Source organism: Procambarus clarkii, chromosome 66 (assembly GCF_040958095.1).
Source record: "Procambarus clarkii isolate CNS0578487 chromosome 66, FALCON_Pclarkii_2.0, whole genome shotgun sequence".
Lineage (NCBI taxonomy): Eukaryota > Metazoa > Arthropoda > Malacostraca > Decapoda > Cambaridae > Procambarus > Procambarus clarkii.
Window position 1 is genome coordinate 29,370,112 of NC_091215.1, and position 25,149 is coordinate 29,395,260.

The 25,149-nt window shown below is 42.3% G+C and overlaps 1 protein-coding gene across 1 annotated transcript; it reads right to left on the reverse strand.

Annotated features, from left to right (window-relative positions):
• Window positions 1–2,946: 2,946 nt before the first annotated feature.
• On the reverse strand, window positions 2,947–14,595 carry LOC123752880 (uncharacterized). The gene is made up of 9 exons (XM_069310015.1): window positions 14,581–14,595; window positions 12,686–12,773; window positions 12,316–12,409; window positions 11,359–11,465; window positions 8,446–8,609; window positions 7,614–7,749; window positions 6,353–6,516; window positions 5,527–5,662; window positions 2,947–4,129 (listed from the first exon to the last, which is right to left on the reverse strand). Exons 2-9 carry the CDS (start codon window positions 12,771–12,773, stop codon window positions 4,113–4,115), a joined length of 906 nt encoding a protein of 301 aa, XP_069166116.1. The 5' UTR covers window positions 14,581–14,595; the 3' UTR covers window positions 2,947–4,112.
• Between the last annotated feature and the right edge of the window lie 10,554 nt (window positions 14,596–25,149).

The following is a 25,149-nucleotide window of genomic DNA, read 5'->3' on the forward strand; positions in this document are numbered from 1 at the left end:
ACCAAATCGACATGGGCCTTGACGAGGGTTCGAATCTACGTCCGAGAGCATCCCAGACGCTGCCTTATGCCTTTTTGATGCATCACGCTATTGTGATTTCTGTGTGTAATGAAGTTAGAGTCTTGTCAATATTTTCAACGGCAGATTACAAGTGGATACAAGTTGAGAGCAGCCGAATATATAACCAATAATTCCATATTGTTGTTGTTTAAGATTCGCTATCCGGAACAAAAAGTTCCAAGTAGCACGGGCTATGGTGAGCCCGTACTAATAGTTCCACTGCAGCTTTCACTGATGGCGGTGGAGGGAGCTGTATTTAAGCCAGCCTCCGGCGGGAGACTTCCCTGCCTCAGGTGAGGCTCGCTGGTGACTGGCTGAGCCCTGGGCAGGGTCGTCGCCGCCGCTCCAAGGGCAGTGCTCCCCCGGGACGGGCTAACGTGAACTAAACAACAAAAGTGGATTGATTTAATAAACTCCCCGCCTCCAGCGGCTAGTTTATTGTGCACCCCATACTCATCCTGTGAGCGGTAGCGCAAAAAGCATTACAGAGGGCATAAAAGGTCTTTATCAGACCTCATCTTAGATTATTACATAAACAATTTCATCTATCCTTCACACCTTATAGTTACAATGTCAGCTAGTTACAGAGAAAGTGCTATTTCAGGAGCTATATATTTACAGTAAGTCATTATACATTAAAGGTAGGTGTTATCGCCAATACATAATAGTTTGACCAATGGAGATAAAGTCATAGGGTAATTTCTGTTTATTATTAGTCTTCACAATACACTACTTGTTTCTTAAGCTCATATGTCGTTTATCTACTGGAAGCGAAACATGGATACAGTACAAGGATTTCAGGTAATTTATCCATGGTAATAAGATAGGTTGCCATATCATACAGAGTGAGCTTAGATTTATCTCTAAATGGCTCAATTTTACTACAATCCAAGTGTTCGAGTGTGTGTCCCTGTCTTTGTCCATACACTTTACTTCATCTAGATCCCTATACAAGCCGAACTGCCAGAGATACTTGTAGCCAAGTCTTATACGAGCTGTGACAACATCTGTTAGTCTACTTACTTTGTTACTTGCCCCACACACATGTTTTACTTCACACATTTCATTGTGATGAACAATGGACCTGCTAGTTCCAGTTTGCACTGTTCTACTTTCTTCAAATCCATCCAGGAGTTCTCGTCTAATGACACTTTTAAGGGACCTATTTGATAACTCAAGATTCCGTTCAATACTGTCTTTATTTACTGCAGCCTTAGCAAGGGCGTCAACTTTGTCATGTTCCTGCAGGCCAATGTGAGAAGGAATCCACAACATTTTTATATTTACCCTCTTGCTAAGTATTCCTATATATCTACGTCTAGCTTCCAAGACAACCACGTTATTACTTGATTACAAACTTTTTATTGTTAGTAGTGAGGAAAGGGAGTCGGAAATAATTAAGCTGTCTACTTCAGTGTTGTTAATAATTTCGAGTGCTACCAGTATTGCTACCAACTCTGCTTGCATTGTGGATGCCCAGTTACTAATTCTGATATTCCTTTGAATACAGAAGACCCTGGATCCGGAACGTCGGGTCCCACTACTGGAGGCGAACCTCTCACCAATTCCTCCCAGACAAATCACTGCCGGGAAAACGATATATGTGACTAGGCTGAACCTGCTTGTTAGCGGGCCAGGTTCCCGACACCATAGTGCGGCAAAATAAACGAAGAAAACCATACTCTGAAAGGGACGACAGCTCTACTCATCAAGACCCGAGGCTGGAGAAGTGTCTGCTGAACTCTGTGGAAGAGCAGAACTCCATAGTGAGGAGTGAACTTCAAGCAGTATAAAGGAGCGGTGAAGAGGAGTTTCACGTCATGCAGGGTACATTCGCACCTCCACATATCTCCAGTATCAGCTCTTGATACTGGTAATGGCTCAAAAGGCCCACCACTTACGGGCTATTCATGCCCGTGCCACCTTTTGGGTGGCTTAATCTTCATCAATCAATCAAGTTTCACGTGTCTCCGTGGAATCAGTGGTGAAGCATCACTGGTGTTTGAAGAGGACTTCATTGTGCAGCAGTTTTGGGAGAACTGCAGAAGTGTTTTATTGAATATTTTGGAGAACCTACATGGTAGTGAGCCTCCAGGAGCAGAACAGAGGTTTATGGAGGATACACAGGAATGAATAAGAGGAGTGCTTGAACGCTTATTGTCGTGCAAGATGCCGTGTAAGGTGAGAGATTAATGTCTTCTTGTGTTGGGGAATATTTATGCAAATGTTTCTGGTGTTTCAGCCACAAGCTGAGTTTTATGTACTTTTAGGGCTGAGTGTATAATATTGTTGTGACGAGATTTCAACCTCATTTGGTGGGGGAGTGGTAAGTGGTAAGCCAAGAGTTGGGCAGCCACTTGATATGGACAGTTGGTGAAGTCAGGATATGGTATTGGATTGCTACCGGGTTGTGGCAGCTTAGAGTGTTGTCCGATAATTTTCTATTTTTCTTATATCATGTATTGTGTATTTTTTTTTCATTTATTAACTGTGTAGAGCTGGCTTTTGCTCTTGTCCTTGTGAGGCTTCCCAGAAAGCAGAAGAGAGGGAGAGAAAGAGAAAGGATCACAGCTGCGGACAGGGTGGCAGAGAGTACTAATTCGTAAAAGGGGAATTTAGGAAGTCATTTCAAACAAAAAGAGAGTGGGGAGTCACGGCGGCTCAAGTAGGGTAAGTACACAAGGCAACAAAGCCAGTGTTGGAGCCGCACCCCTAAATATGTGATGCTGAACCCCTCTCCAAGATCAAGAGGCGTACAGGTTGATCTCCTGAGTAAATTTCAAGCACTCCAGTGTTCATTATAGGTGGACCGACGGTAGCGGGAGTGTGGCTACCGAGGTCGGTTGTCTGTTCCGGTAGATCGTGGTTGGGGAGATGTTATACACCTGTACGCAAGTAACAGCCTGGTACAATAACCAGAGTTCTCTTTGGAGGTATAAGTTCCATAAGCCCCAACTCCCTCAGGCCAGAACAGTATATACAATGTCAATGTTACATTACAAAAATGAAACATTAAAACTGAAACTTAACCAAACGTTCTATTTCGCAATTTACTTTAACGTTAAGCCTAGTAATTTGTAAATACATGACGAACTAAGCAAATAGTTCAAGGTAATGAAACAAAATAATAATGCTTGCATAAATATAATCACGTAAAAACATTAATATTTAAATGTACCTTTTTCACAATTATAAACAAGTAAACAAAAACAAACTTCCTATAACAACTCTTTTTATAAACATTCAGGTCTATAATTTATATTAAATGCTAAAATAGACATCTATATATATCATTCATAATTGTGAACCCTTGCCAAATGACAAGTTTTTGACAATTAGAAATAAAATACTAGTTATGAAATACTTAAACGTTACGAGGATTTTTAATGCAAATAACAATGCCATGGTGATTTGTGAGTGAGGGGGGGGGGGGCGGGAAGGGGGTCCACTGTTGTTGGTTGTAGAGTTGAATTGCGTAGAGTTGTTGTGTGTGGGGGGGGGGGGGATACAGCTTGTGGAGTTTTGAGGGAATCTTGTAGAGTTGTGGGGTACTGAATAGGATCACGGAGGGTTGTGGGGTGCTGAGTGGGGAAGGTTGTAGGGTGCTCAAAGGGATCAGGGAGGGTTGTGGGATCATGCCTAGCTGATATCACACATGATTTAAAGCGTTGAATATCAAGTATAAGAGTAATAAGATATCAAATTGTAGCTGTGTATTACTGATTGATATCAAAGTGGGTAGTGATCAGAAGGTACTAAGCCAGTATAACTATACAGCAGTTGGAAAATATATGACGCCATTATATAAAAGGGTGTCAGAAGGGAAGGGAATTATCTTGGGAGAAAGAGCCAAGCCAAATAACAAAGCTAAAACTACTTGCTGGTGTCTAGTGACGGGCGTCAAAGCCTTGAATATCGTCATAAGAGGTGTCAACAGGGTTCAAATTCGAGTATATTGGGATAATAATATACGCCTATCGGATGCAGCATCTTAGGCTATTTCTACCCTCACATCAACAGTGGTGTTAGTTGAGAAGCGTCGTCCTTATCTGTTAACACAACTCATTATCTGAAAGGAAACCAAAATACACGTAAATTTGATATAAAAAATTAACTAAAATCAAATGCACATGTATATGTTAACACTAGGATGAAGTACAATTAATTATTGCACAGTCATATCTAGAAACTTGAAGAAACAATATGGAGAAAACACGCAAAATATATTCTTGTAAACTAGTGGCTTATTTCAACAGTCTTTAAATATTTGCTACGCATATGTACACCGAGATATATACCACTTTTTGGTGTACATAGACTTAAGAGTTTACTTTAGTTTACTTTAGTCCAGGACTATTTTCAGAATTAATTATACTAACAATTAAGTAGGCTATGGTTATTGTCTTTAATAATCCTTTAAACGTAGGGTTGGCCTTAAGCCAATCACCAAACCAATATATGTGTGCATGGAGTAGCATCTGTTGTATATATGTCACATGTTTTATATACATGTCACGTGTTATATTTGGTATATCTAACGAATATAACACCTAGAGAGCCCTGGAGAGGCCACTATAGACCGACAACCAGAGCGCAACTCCATAGTCTCCTGAGACTGATGGATGCCTACTACTACTACCTATATCTGGGGTTTGGTAATAAGTTGAATTTGATGCATTTATGCCTGAGGTCTCGTAACGTATATTTTAATGCCTGGGTTATATAATGTGTTGCATTCCATATATCAACATGGGGTGTCCAATGTTTTGTATTTAATACATCTATTGCACATGTCAGATGATGTTTTGAATTTAATCAATTTATACCTGAAGGGTAAATAAGGTGGGTGAGCGGTAGGGAAGTCGGTGAAGGGTGGTGAGTGGTAGGGAAGGGAAGGTGGTGAAGAATAGAGGAATGGGGTAAAGGAGAGGGAAGGTAATGGGTAAGGAAAGTGATGAAGGGTAGAGAAGGTGAAGGACTTGAATATTTGTAGATACCCTGTACGATGCCAGGATAATGATGGTTACAGTGATGAGGATGGTCGTGTGTTGTGTAGATGGTTACAGTGTTGCAGGTTGTGAGTAATGAAGATGGTTATTGTCAAGAAGATAGTGAGCATGGGTAGAGGTGATGGTAGTTTGTAATGAAGATGGATACAGTGATGATGGTTTTAGAGTAAAAACTGTTATAATGGTGAAGATTGTGCACAGTGAAGATGGTGAGTTATGAAGATAGTGCGTAGTGAAGATCTGACTGTGAATTCGGAAGGAAGTCCATGACTGTGGAGATAAGTCTAAGACTATGGACTTAAGTCCATCCAGTCCCGTGTTGAGAGCGAGTCTAGGCGGGTTCAAGAGGGCATAAGGAGTTAAAAAGGTGTTGGGGGGCGTGGAACGAGCTCTTCACATGATACTTCTCTAATGTATTTTTATTTCATTATTTGTGTGTATATATTATTCAACTCACCTGATGGACGGGGGACACAGCTGTCAGTAGTGAAGCTGTACATTAATGGGGGGAGACAGTTACTCAGCTCGAACCTCCACGACCCGTCGTGGTCCTTGTGGCACTGGTAGAAGTTGGTACACAGTTCTTGAAGACCCTGAGACGAGGACGAGGGTATTATTATTATTGACATTTTTATCGACAAATTCAATTCCAATTTGGTGTAATCTGAGTAATTTAATTAGGTCTTGTATTAGAGTGGATTTGGGAGATATTAGGGATTTGGGAGTATTTTAGGGAGTTGTGTGGGGAAGGGTTTGGAAGGAAGTGTTGTTTAGACGAGAGAAGTCAGTTTCACACTTGTCCAGATAATTCAGTAGAATGGAAGGTTGGCTTAGTTACTGGAAAGGTTGATTTGTAAGGTTTTGGTGCGGAGGGAACCAATTGAATGGTTTAGTAAGCAAATTTGAGAGTTGACTGAGCGGCTTAGCGGAGTGACTGGATACAACGGAGAGGTGACTTAATAGATTTGACTTAAGGGGTCAGACGGGATTCAAAAGATTGGAGGATTGACTGAACAAACTTAAGGGTTGATCGAGAACATTGAGGGGTTGACTGGGCAAATTTAGAGACTCGCTTGGTCTGGTTGGGGATGATTAAAGACAAAGATAAACAAATCCACAAGGACCGTAACGAGGTTCGAACCCTCGTCACGGCCCTAGTGGATTTGTTCATTTGATGCATCACGCTATTGTGATTTCTGTGTGTAAAGACAAAGATGTTAACTCTTATAAACTTGGAAGCCGATAGCATACACAAGGACGATCTCTGAATGCAACAGTCTTACCTTAAACGTCTTACTGGCGTCACACAGGGTGAAGTTTTGACAGTACTCTTTGACGATCCAATCCTCCTTGGGTCTAGTCTGCTGGTCTGTGCACCTGAGCACGTTGGCGGGGGTGGTGGGCACTGTCGGAGGAAGAGGCGTGGGCGCCGGACACAGGTCTGTCGCTGGTTGGGGAGAGAGAGAGGGAGGAGGGAGAACAGTTAGAGATAATCGAAGAGGCTCATGGACGCGAGTTCGAGTCCATCGGGGACACCGATTGTGACCATTCACGACTAAAGATCACATTCTCGCCAAACATTTACCACTTTTACGGGTTACTCATGCCTGTGCTACCTCTTGTGGTGGCTTAAACTTCATTAGCCAGTCAATCGAGTCCATCGAACTGCTCCAAAGGTTTTCTCGTAAATATATCAAACTAGTGATTTCATTATGTAGGTTCGTGCTCCTGATTTATATAGTTTGGGAATTACGTACACAGAGGTGTTGATCTTACAGTTAATGAGATGGCTAAGTGTCTATGCAAGATTAGCACCATGACTTTGCAAAAGTACTATCATCATTGAAAAATGAACTCTTCTTCCTTTCCAATATGTATGAATCATTCGACAGTATTAAACATTACTAAGAACTATAAGTATAATTAAACATTATACTAAGAACATAAATTATTGATTTAGTTATGTTAGTTTAGGTTAGGTTAGGATAGGTTAGGTAGGGTTGGTTAGGTTCGGTGATATATCTACGTTAGTTTTAACTCAAATTTTAAAAAAATTAGCTCATACATAATGAAATGAATAGCTTTATCATTTCATAAGAAAAATATGAGAAAAATATTGAAACTCTGGAAAACTTGGCGTATTAGGCAAATCGGACCTTGCATAGTAGGCCGAGAAGTGCGTTCTGGCTACTAGGTACGACATACATATATATATATATATATATATATATATATATATATATATATATATATATATATATATATATATATATATATATATATATATATATATATATATATATATGACAATGTCAGACCACGGAGGAAAATGAAACAGGAATTTCCTTAAGTACTTTCGTATATTAAATACATCTTCAGAAGGTCGGGTGACCTTCTGAAGATGTATTTAATATACGAAAGTACTTAAGGAAGAGGGCATAAGGAGTTAAAAAGGTGTTGGGGGGCGTGGAACGAGCTCTTCACATGATACTTCTCTAATGTATTTTTATTTCATTATTTGTGTGTATATATTATTCAACTCACCTGATGGACGGGGGACACAGCTGTCAGTAGTGAAGCTGTACATTAATGGGGGGAGACAGTTACTCAGCTCGAACCTCCACGACCCGTCGTGGTCCTTGTGGCACTGGTAGAAGTTGGTACACAGTTCTTGAAGACCCTGAGACGAGGACGAGGACGAGGGTATTATTATTATTGACATTTTTATTGACAAATTCAATTCCAATTTGGTGTAATGTGAGTAATTTAATTAGGTCTTGTATTAGAGTGGATTTGGGAGTTATTAGGGATTTGGGAGTATTTTAGGGAGTTGTGTGGGGAAGGGTTTGGAAGGAAGTGTTGTTTAGACGAGAGAAGTCAGTTTCACACTTGTCCAGATAATTCAGTAGAATGGAAGGTTGGCTTAGTTACTGGAAAGGTTGATTTGTAAGGTTTTGGTGCGGAGGGAACCAATTGAATGGTTTAGTAAGCAAATTTGAGAGTTGACTGAGCGGCTTAGCGGAGTGACTGGATACAACGGAGAGGTGACTTAATAGATTTGACTTAAGGGGTCAGACGGGATTCAAAAGATTGGAGGATTGACTGAACAAACTTAAGGGTTGATCGAGCACATTGAGGGGTTGACTGGGCAAATTTAGAGACTCGCTTGGTCTGGTTGGGGATGATTAAAGACAAAGATAAACAAATCCACAAGGACCGTAACGAGGTTCGAACCCTCGTCACGGCCCTAGTGGATTTGTTCATTTGATGCATCACGCTATTGTGATTTCTGTGTGTAAAGACAAAGATGTTAACTCTTATAAACTTGGAAGCCGATAGCATACACAAGGACGATCTCTGAATGCAACAGTCTTACCTTAAACGTCTTACTGGCGTCACACAGGGTGAACACTTGACAGTACTCTTTGACGATCCAATCCTCCTTGGGTCTAGTCTGCTGGTCTGTGCACCTGAGCACGTTGGCGGGGGTGGTGGGCACTGTCGGAGGAAGAGGCGTGGGCGCCGGACACAGGTCTGTCGCTGGTTGGGGAGAGAGAGAGGGAGGAGGGAGAACAGTTAGAGATAATCGAAGAGGCTCATGGACGCGAGTTCGAGTCCATCGGGGACACCGATTGTGACCATTCACGACTAAAGATCACATTCTCGCCAAACATTTACCACTTTTACGGGCTACTCATGCCCGTGCCACCTCTTGTGGTGGCTTAAACTTCATTAGCCAGTCAATCGAGTCCATCGAACTGCTCCAAAGGTTTTCTCGTAAATATATCAAACTAGTGATTTCATTATGTAGGTTCGTGCTCCTGATTTATATAGTTTGGGAATTACGTACACAGAGGTGTTGATCTTACAGTTAATGAGATGGCTAAGTGTCTATGCAAGATTAGCACCATGACTTTGCAAAAGTACTATCATCATTGAAAAATGAACTCTTCTTCCTTTCCAATATGTATGAATCATTCGACAGTATTAAACATTACTAAGAACTATAAGTATAATTAAACATTATACTAAGAACATAAATTATTGATTTAGTTATGTTAGTTTAGGTTAGGTTAGGATAGGTTAGGTAGGGTTGGTTAGGTTCGGTGATATATCTACGTTAGTTTTAACTCAAATTTTAAAAAAATTAGCTCATACATAATGAAATGAATAGCTTTATCATTTCATAAGAAAAATATGAGAAAAATATTGAAACTCTGGAAAACTTGGCGTATTAGGCAAATCGGACCTTGCATAGTAGGCCGAGAAGTGCGTTCTGGCTACTAGGTACGACATACATATATATATATATATATATATATATATATATATATATATATATATATATATATATATATATATATGACAATGTCAGACCACGGAGGAAAATGAAACAGGAATTTCCTTAAGTACTTTCGTATATTAAATACATCTTCAGAAGGTCGGGTGACCTTCTGAAGATGTATTTAATATACGAAAGTACTTAAGGAAATTCCTGTTTCATTTTCCTCCGTGGTCTGACATTGTCACATTCTTAATCACGTGTTTATTTTCGTGATATACACACACACACATATATATATATATATATATATATATATATATATATATATATATATATATATATATATATATATATATATATATATATATATATATATATATATGTCGTACCTAGTAGCCAGAACGCACTTCTCAGCCTACTATGCAAGGCCCGATTTGCTTAATAAGCCAAGTTTTCCTGAATTAATATATTTTCTCAATTTTTTTTCTTATGAAATGATAAAGCTACCCATTTCATTATGTATGAGGTAATTTTTTTTATTGGAGTTAAAATTAACGTAAATATATGACCAAACCTAACCAACCCTACCTAACCTAACCTAACCTATCTTTATAGGTTAGGTTCGGTTAGGTAGCCGAAAAAGTTTGGTTAGGTTAAGTTAGGTAGGTTAGGTAGTCGAAAAAGCATTAATTCATGAAAACTTGGCTTATTAGGCAAATCGGGCCTTGCATAGTAGGCTGAGAAGTGCGTTCTGGCTACTAGGTACGACATATATATATATATATATATATATATATATATATATATATATATATATATATATATGCGGAAAATCCACAGAGAAATATGAAATGAGGTGAACGTTTCTTAAACTGTTGTGCAATATTATAACTTAAAAATGGATCAAGTTTGTACATTCCAGTACTAACATTAAGAAGATTTGGACACTGACTGATTAGAGCAGACTCAATCAAATTCCGTTCCACGAAATCCCCACAATTGGTAATGCTTTTTGCCCCATTCCAGTTAATATTGTGATCGCATAAACTCGTATGTAGATACAATTCATTAGACGTTTGGGCAGTTCTAATACTATAAGCATGTTGTGACAACCGCAATTGTAAGGACTTTCCTGTTTGTCCAAGGTACACAGAATCACAATCATTGCAGGGAATCGAATACACACAACCTGCTGTATCAGGGGAGTTTTTTATTAAATTGGATTTGATCGTACTATTAGTAAACACCAAATTTATATTAAGTTTCTTAAAAATCAGTGTCCAAATCTTCTTAATGTTAGTACTGGAATGTACAAACTTGATCCATTTTCTAGTTATAATATTGCACAACAGTTTAAGAAACAACTTTGATAGAGAGGCTTACAATGTCTCATTATAATTGTATATTCATATATTGTGTGTTCATGAGGCTTTTCTTTAATCTTTCATCCTTATTCTCTGACCGCTTAATCCTCTTTGACCATTCTAAGCTAAGCTATACCTTTTTTGGTTAATTACACCTGACCAACCCTAGGGATGGGTTGGTCAGGTGTCGGCCTATATATCCTCCCCTTCTCCCTTCTCCTTAGTCAGTCTGGTGTTGACAAAGGCTTTAACAAAGCCGAAACGTTCACCTCATTTCATATTTCTCTGTGGATTTTCCGCATAAAATGATCAGTGTTTTGTGATCGTCAATTGCATATATATATATATATATATATATATATATATATATATATATATATATATATATATATATATATATATATATATATATATATATATATATAATCTCGAACAGTAACATTAATCAATCTGCCGATTGAAGGACTGATCTGCATCTGCAAATTTGCGATCCATGTTTAATCTTCATATGTATTTATAACCCGGTATAAGACGGGGAAATAATTCCTTTCTAATGGCAGAAGAGAAATGTTCATAAAGGTATCCTGAATGCCACAAATTCAGAGAAAGGAAAGAGGAATATTCTCACACACACACATACCTTTAGGGCGAGGGACACACTGGTCGAGGCCGTCGGCGAAGACGGTGCCGGGGCCACACTCGAACAGCAAGGTGTTGTAGAAGCCCACCTTCATCCTGTCCACACACCTGGCCAGAGGGAGACGGACGTGGTTAGGTGGACCTCAGAGGTCGTCTGGGCCCTGGTGGACCCCAGAGGTCGTCTGGGGCCTGGTGGACCTCGGACGACCAGGGCACACACACACACACACACACACACACACGATCTTCACAACCTTAGACAGACCAATATTGGAGTATGCAGCACCGGCTTGGACTTCGCATCTAGTGAAGCATAAAATCAATATTGAAAAATTACAGATGTTTGCAAGAAGATTAGTGTCAAAGCTAAGATGGCTTAACTGTAAGAATAAGTTGAGGGGAATAGACCTGACAACTCTGGATGAGAGAAGAAAGAGATTAGACATGATCACAACATACAACATACTGGGGGGGGGGGAATTGACAAGATGGTCACATTATTTTTAAAATGAGAGAAGGTAGGAGAAGACATCAGTAAGGTCATACTAGTAACTTATACAGGTAGTCAACAAGTGAAGAGCACTGAAGGAAGTTGTGGAAGCCACCTCCATCCACGAATTTAAATCTTTTGTTTATATTCATCAGTTACCTGACAGACTCACGTGAACGAGACTCACCCGCATGGATCACCAAGAGACACTGACCCACTTACTGTAGTTATGCCAGGGACTCACCACACAGATACACCGATCACTCACTGCAGGTGTTCACCACACAGATACACTGACCACTTATTGTAGTAGTCTCAGAGACTCACCACACACAGATACACTGATCACTCACTGCAGGTGTTCACCACACAGAGACACTGACCACTTACTGTAGTAGTCTCAGAGACTCACCACACACAGATACACTGATCACTCACTGCAGGTGTTCACCACAGAGAGACACTCACCTGTAGAACCAGCTGCAGTTTCTAGGATGAGGGAAGACGCCTTCCTTAGAGCAGTTCACCCTAGGCTGTACGATGTTGTCCGGGTAGAGGGGGTCTGTTGTGGAGGGAAGGAGACTAACGTGTTGGTTCAACTCATTATCTCTCCATGTCATCTCTCTCTCTGGGGCTTAATGTTAACTTTAACACGAATAAATATATTCTTAAAGCTGCGAGAGCGCACGTTGGACCTTGCATTCATATATACATTTTTCTCTCGGCCCAAACTTATTTTAGATTCAAAATTAATTATGATATCCTGATGCCTTCCATTAGAACATTTATATCTTGATATCAGTGTTGTCATGGTAACTGTAACCATGGAGATACTTACCCTTGGGTCCGACAACAGCTGCCATGGCAACCGTTGACATGGCAACCAGCATCACCACCACCAATGCTGCACTTCTCCACCACATCATCTGTAAACCATCGCGACCTCTTTATTAGGTATAATTCTAGTCCTTAATACACAATTGCAACACTACTCCAACGTACTGGGTTGATTCTCATCCAGCACGATAATAGGGTGATCCTCCACAAAGGCACTAGGCTTCTCCTTGAGCACATTAGGCTTCTTGAGCACACTAGGCTTGTCCTCCAAGACAGCCAGGCTGGGTCAGAAAAAGTACGTGTCAAAGTATAACACGTACTAAGAAAGAGTATGACAGGTCGTGTTCCAGGGATAGGGAGAGCTCTTAAGGCTGCTAACGGGAGAGACAGAAGTCGTCTACTCCTGTACCCTCCTAAGGACAGACACCAAAAGACAGACAGACAGAGAGACAGACAGACGCAGGAAGGGAGACGAAACATTTTAAGCGACCTTCCCCATAATATGTACAAATAGTTTGAATTTTAAAATATTTTACAAATAATATAATATGTTCTAAAGATAATAATGGGTAAAAATTCATTGCTTGTATCATCCGTTCTCTAATAAAGCAGATTTTTATAGTCAAATTATCACTAAAAATAGATTTTCAGTTTTCACTGAGAGAGTGGGGTTATGCCACATGATAATTCTGGGAGATTATGTCAACAAAAATCCAAGTTATTGTCTAGGAATGCCAGAATGTCAGGCTGCGAGCAGCCGCGTCTAACAGCCTGGTTGATCAGTCCAGCAACCAGGAAGCCTGGTCGACGAGCGGGCCGCGGGGACACTAAGCCCCGGAAGCACCTCAAGGTAACCTCAAGGTAAGGTGACATGAGCTCTGAGATAACACATTGGCAGAGATGAGCTCTGAGATAACACATTGCCAGATATGAGCTCTGAGATAACACATTGCGAGATGTTAGCTCTGAGATAACACATTGCTAGACATGAGCTCTGAGATAACACATTGCCAGGTGTGAGTTCTGAGATAACATATCTGGCAGATAACCTCACAGGATATCATCACCGCCTGACTCATGGGGCTCCATCTTCACATAACTCGCCAGACGACGACGCGTATTCGGAATGAATACATGTATAAGGTGATAAATACATGTATACGGTGATTAATACATGTATAAGGTGATAAATACATGTATACGGTGATTAATACATGTATAAGGTGATATACACAAGTATATCCACATATGAGTAATGAAACGAAAGCGCTGGAATTATTTTCGGCTTTTCTCCTGTGTGGTTAATTCCGTATACCTGAATCGCGTATTTTTGTGATTGTTCTTGCATAAGGTAATATATAAGTTTACAGTAAAGTAACAGGTACTGTGGTAAGTCTTCCCATTGCGGGGAGAGACCTTTGGTTATACAGAAAAAAGCAACTCGTTCTCCTCTCGGTGCATTTTGACGTATAGTTTACTAAAGGCTAAAAACTGTCGTGCTAGAAAATGGTAGCGATTCGAGAAAGTTGACATAATGTCCCGTTTTCCGTTCGTGGATCCTCTGGTAGGTTAGGAAACAACTTGTCCTCACACAAAGAACGTCGCTTTTCGCTCGTATGCGTTAGTAAGGCTAAAAATTATCGTACTAGAAAATGAAAGCGGCTCACGAAAGTGACGTACTTTCCAGTTTTCTGTTTTGGGTTCCCTGGCTTGGTCTCTTACGTTAGGAAAAAGACACTTTAAATTAACCGTTTTCTTTTCATTGTGAAACCTTAGGAGGACGGACTGTAAAACAAGGCACTTTAGTACAACAGTTTTAACAGAGCGTTATGAACGCTCGCTAGAACGGGCTGCGGTGTGTGTGAGATAACGACAGAGCGGGAGGGAGCAGCTTACCGTTCTTGACAGATCCTCGTCCAGTGGCGAAGTGGAGGCCTCAGTTCTTCCTCCCGGGTAATATACCTGACCTCCTCGCCTCCGGTCACAACACAGGTCGCCACCCCCACCCTCACCCCCCGAGAGCTTCCCGTTATCCAGAACTGGAAGCCAGATGTGTTTTAGCATATAGGAGGGTTCCTCTTAGGCCATATATATATACACTGACTTTTCCCAGGATACAACCCATACCGTTGTTCGTCTCCCAGTTACCTATTTTCTGCAAGGTGAGCAGACCTTTCTGGTGAAAGGAATCATGACCACCGGTCTCTGTCCTGCCCTGGGATCGAACTTGGGACCCTAAGTTGTGAATCGACGTCGTTGAAGACTGCGCAACAGAAACCTTTTTTTTCGCTGTATATACACCAAGACTTTACTTACACTCTTGGGCTATGTTCAGGTGTACTAAAGTGTACTTTACTGGTTGGTCACTGCGCTGTTTTTATGGGCTAAATGATTCTCCAGAGGTTGATGGGCTTTAAGCCCAAACCATAACAAACCGCCTTCTCTTCCACCATAACACACTCTCCTGTCCCTTTTCCATCATAGACCACACAGCCTTCGACAACGTCAAGACCAGACGTATCCAAGAACGCAAAGCAACGAGAGGTAATGGCGAGGAACAACCCGGCAGGCCATCACCCCCGCAGACACTGTTAATTAAGTCAGTGATTGGCAAGTGCAACTAGGAAGCACTAATCCTGTCTTGACCCTATAATGTTGAACTCTATACTTTTTCCGGGTAGTTCAACCCCCCTCCCCGACCTCCCCCCCCGACTCCCTCATACATTCCCACCTTCTCCTCCAAAGCCCCCCACAAACCTACCATACATACCTTTCCCTACCTACCATAGGAGGGTAGAAATAGCCTAAGCTACTCTATCGCTTTGAATGTATTATATTGTCTCAATGAACCTCCTTGAACTTGAAGTTCGTAGTTTTCGAACTTCCAATGTGAATTAAAGTTGTCTAATGAGTCAGAATGTCACCACTCATATTGAAAATTATTTATATATTTAATATAACATTTTTGGCTGTACATATCTTCAGTCCAACCACGCTTTTATAAATTTGTAATGAATAAAACTTGAACAATCTGAATCAGAAACCTGAAAATGGAATAATGAGACTGATTGCTGTAGCTTACCCCTGAATACGTTCTAAGGTTTCATTATCTTTATAAGCTAAAGCTAATTATCTTTATAAAAAAGAAATGAAGAAAACGAAGAGTCTGAAACGGTAATTTAGTTATAATATATCTAGTTTCTGTTGTGGTTCACTTTATAGTTTCGTAAAAGCTCTTACCCCTCCTACAGGTCTGAAACGCCTTTTCCTTGAGCACTTTTCTTCACATTCCCGCTCCGTTTCCATCTTCACCGATGGGTCTAGGTCTGCTGACGGTGTGGGCTACTCTGTTGTTTTTCCTGGCCACACTTATATGTGTCGCCTTCCTCCGGAGACTAACATCTTCACGGCAGAACTTTATGCTATTCTCTGTGCTCTTCATCTCCTGCTTTCTCGTTGTCAATCCTCCTTCCTGGTTGTAGTTGACTCTCGCGGTGCCCTCATGGCTCTGGAGTCCTTTAATTCAGTCCATCTTATGGTAGTCGAGATTTAACATTGGCTGTTTCTTATCTTCAGTAGATTTAAGACAGTTGAGTTTTGCTGGGTTCCCAACCATATTGGTGTCTCTTTAAATGAGCGTGCAGAAGCTGCCGCTAAGGAAGCTATCTGCACTTGTCCCATCTCCCGTAAAGGTATTCCTTATTGCGACTTTTACCCAGTTATAACTTCCTCCATCCTTGCCCGTTGGCAGGGTTGTTGGTCTTCTGTTACTGGTAACAAACTGAGTACTCTTAAGAGTAGTGTGTCCCTGTGGCCTTTCTCCTACCACCGTAACCGGCGGTGGGAAACGGCTCTGGCAAGGTTGCGTATTGGCCATATGTGCTTAACTCACGGACACTTAATGGAGCGCCCTCCTGCTTCTTATTGTCCTAACTGCATTGTCCCTCTTACAGTTGTGCATATCCTTATTGAATGTCCTGACTTCCAGGACGAGCGTATGTCTTGCTTTCCGACCGTCCCCAGCGGTCACTTGTCCCTCGATAGAATTCTTGGTGAATCGGATACTTTTGATATCGTTCGCCTTATGCGTTTCTGTTCTCATATTGGCATCCTCAGTAATATTTAGCGCCCTCTGATTATTCCGCACATTTGACGGTGCTGTATAGCCTTCCCGGCTTGGTGCCTTCTTTGATAACTACTTTGTGTAATCGAGGATACGAAACTTATTTGACCAATCAAGATGCTTTTAGGTTAACGACTGACCTTCTCAAGGATGCAACCAATAACAGTTGCCAAACATCCATGTTCGTATGTTTTGCTACGTGAACAAAGGCATTGTGTATAAGGTATCGTAACCAAACGACTCGCTCAGTGAGGTAATCGTTGAGCTGACTTCCCCTGCCCGATATTGTCCGTAGCTCCGTGAGTAGATAGACTGACTGGCGAGGTCTTCTTCAGCCTGGCATGTCTTATATGGGCTCCATGTCCTGATAACTGACAGTGGGGCTGGCATCTGCTGTTACTTAATGGAGGTGATGGTGTCCGCTGACAGAGCATGTTTTCTGGGAAGCTGCGCTGCGGCGTCCCTGCATGCCAGCCAAACCAATCACCTCTGGGTATGATCTAGAAGGGGTAAATACTCCCGTCGGTGAGTAGTTTTAATACAACTCCCTCCACAGAATCCTGATCCAATCCGTTGTTAATAGACTTTGCTATAACCACTATTTTGCAGCATGCGTTGCACAATCAACACAGGAGGTGTGTCGTAGTGAGCATTATAACTAGACGAGTTAGAGTGGTGTGTGATGCCACAACCCGGTAATATCAACGCCTCTACATTGGTAAGATTCCCTGAATACCACAGGGAGGGTCGTCTTGCGTCTGGAGTTTTCACCCGTAAAATGGTGACGGTTATCTTGAGGTTATCTTGAGATGATTTCGGGACTTTTTAGTGTCCCCGCGGCCCAGTCCTCGACCAGGCCTCCACCCCCAGGAAGCAGCCCGTGACAGCTGACTAACACCCAGGTACCTATTTTACTGCTAGGTAACAGGGGCATAGGGTGAAAGAAACTCTGCCCAATGTTTCTCGCCGGCGCCTGGGATCGAACCCAGGACCACAGGATCACAAGTCCAGCGTGCTGTCCGCTCGGCCGACCGGCTCCCAATTGACGATCCAAGTGTCGACAAGTTGAGAGGCAAGGGTGATACAGCCGGTGTCAAGTATAGTGTCCGGATTATTGGATTACTGGAGAGTTTAACAGTGACTGTATCCTCAGTATACGGGTGGTTGACGACCTCCACCCATCCTCCTGGTCACTTCCCCGCCCACAACCAATACTAATTCCCGCCAGTTAACGGTCCGCTTCCAAAATTGAGTTCCCTCCTCTGTACATCACTGATACTGGATTCGACCCTTCGGGGCACATTAACTGGCGGCCATGCTTCCTCATCCATCATGAACTCCAGACGACCGAAAGACAAAGGGTCACCGTCAAAGACGATGCTTTGAGCCGGAGAAATGTCATAGTGTGTTCTACCAGGGCTCTGTCCTTGCTATCATTACCGTCGTTAACGTATCTAAATGACAAACTTGAAGAAGTTAGCTCGTATAAGACGATGTTTGCAGACGACGCATAGGCGAAGAGAACCGTAAAAACGGTAGCAAGTCAAACACACACACACACACACACACACACACACACACACACACACACACACACACACACACACACACACACACACACACTGGGGAATTAAACCTCACGTCACTGGGAGACAGAGAGTTAGAGGGGACATGATCATCACATACAAGATTCTCAGAGGAATTGATAGGGTAGAAAAAGACAGAAAGTCAAACACACACACACACTGGGGAATTAAACCTCACGTCACTGGGAGACAGAGTTAGAGGGGACATGATCATCACATACAAGATTCTCAGAGGAATTGATAGGGTAGAAAAAGACAGACTATTTAACACAAGGGGCACACGCACTAGGGGACACAGGTGGAAATTGAGTGCCCAAATGAGTAATAGAGACATTAGAAAGAATTTTTTCAGTGTCAGAGTAGTAGACAAATGGAATGCATTAAGAAGTGATATGGTGGAGGCTGACTCCATACACAGTTTCAAATGTAGATATGATAGAGCCCAGTAGGCTCAGGAACCTGTACACCAGTTGATTGACAGTTGAGAGGCGGGACCAAAGAGCCAGAGGTCAAGGCAAGCAAGGCAAGGCAAGCACAACAAGGTGAGTACAACTAGATGAGTACACACACACACGCTGCCAAATAAATATAAGAAAATTCACTTTCGCAAACAGAGTGGTAGACGGTTGGAACAAGTTCGGTGAGAAGGTGGTGGAGGCCAAGACCGTCAGTAAGTTCGAAGCGTTATATGACAATGAGTGTTGGGAAGACGGGACACCACGAGCGTAGCTCTCATCCTGTAACTACACTTAGGTAATTACTTAGGTAATTACACACAGGCTGAGTTAACAGCGCTCGGGGGTTCGTAGTCCTAAAGGCTCGGGTTCGATTCCCGGCGGAGGCGACTCAAATAAGCATAATTTCTTTCACCCTGATGCACCTGTTCATATAGCAGTAAATAAGTACCTGGGAGTTAGACAGCTGCTACGGGCTGTTTCCTGTGTGTACTCACCTATTTGACAAGGTCAAATACGCACAAGGTGTGTGTGTGTGTGTGTGTGTGTGTGTGTGTGTGTGTGTGTGTGTGTGTGTGTGTGTGTGTATGTGTGTGTGTGTGTGTGTGTGTGTGTGTGTGTGTGTGTGTGTGTGCGTGCGTGTTAGAGAGAAATATTTATAGTTGAAATAATAGAGGAAAATTCAGTTGGTTAGAAAGGCGGGGTCCAAGAGCTAATAGCTCGATTCTGCAGACACAAATAGTAAACACACACGCACACACACTGGGGGGGGGCGGTAGCTGAGCGGACAGCACGCTGCACGCGTTATCCTGTGGTCCCGGGTTCGATTCCGAGCGCCGGCGAGAAACAATGGGCAGAGTTTCTTTCACCCGAATGCCCCTGTTAACTAGCAGTAGGTAGGTACCTGGGAGTTAATTAGCTGTCACGGGCTGCTTTCTGGGGGGTGTGAGAAAAAAAATAGTAGTAACTGATTGACAGTTGAGAGGCTATATTCCCTTATTTTATATTCCCAGATTTATATTCCCTTCTATTTCAGAAATTCCTTCTGCCTTGAAAAATCAGATTAGAATCGAGCAGTATTTAATGTGTATTATGATTGGTCACTACTGAGATACCTGGTGGGGGATCGCTCTCACTCTCAGATCTTGTCAAGCAACAATGGAAATTGCAGAGTGTCGAAAGTTACTAACCTCAGATAATTTATAGCCCAGCAATGGAGCTTCTCGACATAAAGAGCGTTTACATTAATATTAATCTGAATACCTCACAGGACGACACGGACGTTTGACGTGGATGACCTCACAATACTCACACTGCACCCTCTTCAGAGATGGACCCGGTGGTCCGTGGGCCACTAGCAGGGCCTTTATCCGGTGGTCCGTGGGGCACTAGGACGGCCTTTATCCGGTGGTCCGTGGGCCACTAGCACGGCCTTTATCCGGTGGTCCGTGGGGCACTAGCAGGGCCTTTATCCGGTGGTCCGTGGGCTACTAGCAGGGCCTTTATCCGGTGGTCCGTGGGCCACTAGCAGGGCCTTTATCCGGTGGTCCGTGGGCCACTAGGACGGCCTTTACCCGGTGGTCCGTGGGCCACTAGCAGGGCCTTTACCCGGTGGTCCGTGGGCCACTAGCACGGCCTTTACCCGGTGGTCCGTGGGCCACTAGCAGGGCCTTTATCCGGTGGTCCGTGGGCCACTAGCAGGGCCTTTACCTGGTGGTCCGTGGGCCACTAGCAAGGTCCTTAACCGGTGGTCCGTGGACCTCAAATAGGACCGTGGATACCGAGTCTTCTGGAATTCTTTGAGAACGAGAGGAAATTTCTATCTCCTTGATTTGATGTTTATATCCCTGCTGTTGCTTTGTCTTCCTTCTTTGTTATATTACAGTACAAATTGTGTCAAGAATATACTTTTATGTCAAAATCTGGCATTAAGGTTGTGTTTCATTCTCATTTTTTTTTTTACAATTTTAAATGGCTTATTGTCTCCTTGACTTGGCGCCTTCTTTTGAAAATTACTTACTTACACTTTTAAAGCTTTTCACATTGTGTACTTTATTTTGAATTTTTAGGTTTCTAAGGTTACATGGTTTAAGCTGTATGTTGCGAAAGTGTGCTGGGAAAGTGCTGGAAATGTCGTTTAAGGAATAGTTATCGAAGGTATCTTGGTTATCGAAGGTTATCGAAGCACTCAGGCCGAAGACAGCCCGTCACCTGCTCGACTTCTCTTCGTTCTCCTTACAGAGGCTAAACAGGTTTTGCAAGATGATATTCAATAGACGGCATGCAATAAACTTTTTTATGAAGACTGACCGTCCCCAGAGGTTATTGCCGTCCATGACTGTCAGTCTCGCGAACTGACATTACGGTTTTAAGGGAAGAGGGTTAATGATAAAATTTTTATACCATATGCATCATTAATAGCCGGTCGGCCTAGCGGACAGCACGCTGGACTTGTGATCCTGTGGTCCTGGGTTCGATCCCAGGCGCCGGCGAGAAACAATGGACAGAGTTTCTTTCACCCTATGCCCCTGTTACCTAGCAGTAAAATTGGTACCTGGGTGTTAGTCAGCTGTCACGGGTTGCTTCCTGGGGGTGGAGGCCTGGTCGAGGACCGGGCCGCGGGGACACTAAAGCCCCGAAATCAACTCAAGATAACCTCAAGAATATCACAACAAAGATCATAGAATCAAATCAAATCAAATCAAATGTTTATTTAGGTAAGGTACATACATACAAGAGATTTTACAAAGAGTGATGGATTTATAGATAGGGCTAGTACATACAATGCCTAAAGCCACTATTACGCAAAGCGTTTCGGGCATTATTCAGAAAGTTCTACGTAACAAAAGGTGGTTCATCATGTATAGAGACTCGCAATCTGGCACAAAATACTAGTAAATTTAGGATTCACTATATCAGGATGATATCTCCAAGAGACTATAGGTTAGATGAGGTAATTGTAGAGCTCCGGGTTGCTCATTCAAATTGACTTGACGGATTTAACGATTGCAACTGATATTTTCAGTGTGTACTTTAAAATAACGTAATCCTGGGCAGTTAGGCACCTTGTTAGAAACCGCAGATTATCATCGTCATCCTAATTATTATTTTTCTCTTCCATCTTCGAAATGTAATAATATTCTTTTAATTAATTTCTTGGTAATATGTTAAGGGTAGCTGGCAGATTTGAAGTATATGATGTCACAGGGCAGGTCGTCAATCCCCGACCGTCTTAAGTGATTGGGCACCATTCCTTACCCTCGTCTCATCTCAAACCCTTACTGACTGTGACAGAAAGTGTGACATCAATGATTCTAGCACGAACCCTCTATTTTTCTTATGTTTTCTTCAATTGTGAAGGAAGTTGAAAAATTAGCTTTGTAAAATTAAGTTTACAGATTTATCATGGCCTGACGCTCAGAAATGCGTTTCGATGAGTCTTGTCAATGACCAAATCGACATGGGCCTTGACGAGGGTTCGAATCTACGTCCGAGAGCATCCCAGACGCTGCCTTATGCCTTTTTGATGCATCACGCTATTGTGATTTCTGTGTGTAATGAAGTTAGAGTCTTGTCAATATTTTCAACGGCAGATTACAAGTGGATACAAGTTGAGAGCAGCCGAATATATAACCAATAATTCCATATTGTTGTTGTTTAAGATTCGCTATCCGGAACAAAATGTTCCAAGTAGCACGGGCTATGGTGAGCCCGTACTAATAGTTCCACTGCAGCTTTCACTGATGGCGGTGGAGGGAGCTGTATTTAAGCCAGCCTCCGGCGGGAGACTTCCCTGCCTCAGGTGAGGCTCGCTGGTGACTGGCTGAGCCCTGGGCAGGGTCGTCGCCGCCGCTCCAAGGGCAGTGCTCCCCCGGGGCGGGCTAACGTGAACTAAACAACAAAAGTGGATTGATTTAATAAACTCCCCGCCTCCAGCGGCTAGTTTATTGTGCACCCCATACTCATCCTGTGAGCGGTAGCGCAAAAAGCATTACAGAGGGCATAAAAGGTCTTTATCAGACCTCATCTTAGATTATTACATAAACAATTTCATCTATCCTTCACACCTTATAGTTACAATGTCAGCTAGTTACAGAGAAAGTGCTATTTCAGGAGCTATATATTTACAGTAAGTCATTATACATTAAAGGTAGGTGTTATCGCCAATACATAATAGTTTGACCAATGGAGATAAAGTCATAGGGTAATTTCTGTTTATTATTAGTCTTCACAATACACTACTTGTTTCTTAAGCTCATATGTCGTTTATCTACTGGAAGCGAAACATGGATACAGTACAAGGATTTCAGGTAATTTATCCATGGTAATAAGATAGGTTGCCATATCATACAGAGTGAGCTTAGATTTATCTCTAAATGGCTCAATTTTACTACAATCCAAGTGTTCGAGTGTGTGTCCCTGTCTTTGTCCATACACTTTACTTCATCTAGATCCCTATACAAGCCGAACTGCCAGAGATACTTGTAGCCAAGTCTTATACGAGCTGTGACAACATCTGTTAGTCTACTTACTTTGTTACTTGCCCCACACACATGTTTTACTTCACACATTTCATTGTGATGAAGAATGGACCTGCTAGTTCCAGTTTGCACTGTTCTACTTTCTTCAAATCCATCCAGGAGTTCTCGTCTAATGACACTTTTAAGGGACCTATTTGATAACTCAAGATTCCGTTCAATACTGTCTTTATTTACTGCAGCCTTAGCAAGGGCGTCAACTTTGTCATGTTCCTGCAGGCCAATGTGAGAAGGAATCCACAACATTTTTATATTTACCCTCTTGCTAAGTATTCCTATATATCTACGTCTAGCTTCCAAGACAACCACGTTATTACTTGATTACAAACTTTTTATTGTTAGTAGTGAGGAAAGGGAGTCGGAAATAATTAAGCTGTCTACTTCAGTGTTGTTAATAATTTCGAGTGCTACCAGTATTGCTACCAACTCTGCTTGCATTGTGGATGCCCAGTTACTAATTCTGATATTCCTTTGAATACAGAAGACCCTGGATCCGGAACGTCGGGTCCCACTACTGGAGGCGAACCTCTCACCAATTCCTCCCAGACAAATCACTGCCGGGAAAACGATATATGTGACTAGGCTGAACCTGCTTGTTAGCGGGCCAGGTTCCCGACACCATAGTGCGGCAAAATAAACGAAGAAAACCATACTCTGAAAGGGACGACAGCTCTACTCATCAAGACCCGAGGCTGGAGAAGTGTCTGCTGAACTCTGTGGAAGAGCAGAACTCCATAGTGAGGAGTGAACTTCAAGCAGTATAAAGGAGCGGTGAAGAGGAGTTTCACGTCATGCAGGGTACATTCGCACCTCCACATATCTCCAGTATCAGCTCTTGATACTGGTAATGGCTCAAAAGGCCCACCACTTACGGGCTATTCATGCCCGTGCCACCTTTTGGGTGGCTTAATCTTCATCAATCAATCAAGTTTCACGTGTCTCCGTGGAATCAGTGGTGAAGCATCACTGGTGTTTGAAGAGGACTTCATTGTGCAGCAGTTTTGGGAGAACTGCAGAAGTGTTTTATTGAATATTTTGGAGAACCTACATGGTAGTGAGCCTCCAGGAGCAGAACAGAGGTTTATGGAGGATACACAGGAATGAATAAGAGGAGTGCTTGAACGCTTATTGTCGTGCAAGATGCCGTGTAAGGTGAGAGATTAATGTCTTCTTGTGTTGGGGAATATTTATGCAAATGTTTCTGGTGTTTCAGCCACAAGCTGAGTTTTATGTACTTTTAGGGCTGAGTGTATAATATTGTTGTGACGAGATTTCAACCTCATTTGGTGGGGGAGTGGTAAGTGGTAAGCCAAGAGTTGGGCAGCCACTTGATATGGACAGTTGGTGAAGTCAGGATATGGTATTGGATTGCTACCGGGTTGTGGCAGCTTAGAGTGTTGTCCGATAATTTTCTATTTTTCTTATATCATGTATTGTGTATTTTTTTTTCATTTATTAACTGTGTAGAGCTGGCTTTTGCTCTTGTCCTTGTGAGGCTTCCCAGAAAGCAGAAGAGAGGGAGAGAAAGAGAAAGGATCACAGCTGCGGACAGGGTGGCAGAGAGTACTAATTCGTAAAAGGGGAATTTAGGAAGTCATTTCAAACAAAAAGAGAGTGGGGAGTCACGGCGGCTCAAGTAGGGTAAGTACACAAGGCAACAAAGCCAGTGTTGGAGCCGCACCCCTAAATATGTGATGCTGAACCCCTCTCCAAGATCAAGAGGCGTACAGGTTGATCTCCTGAGTAAATTTCAAGCACTCCAG

What these genes read in the sequence shown, in the direction of transcription:
- LOC123752880 (XM_069310015.1), bottom strand. Translation starts at nt 12,773, where the DNA reads ATGATGTGGTGGAGAAGTGCAGCATTGGTGGTGGTGATGCTGGTTGCC. An exon ending in AACTGCAGCTGGTTCTACAG is followed by an intron (nt 11,466 to 12,315) that starts GTGAGTGTCTCT and finishes CCCTCTGGCCAG; the next exon opens with GTGTGTGGACAGGATGAAGG. An exon ending in ACGCCAGTAAGACGTTTAAG is followed by an intron (nt 7,750 to 8,445) that starts GTAAGACTGTTG and finishes TCCTCGTCTCAG; the next exon opens with GGTCTTCAAGAACTGTGTAC.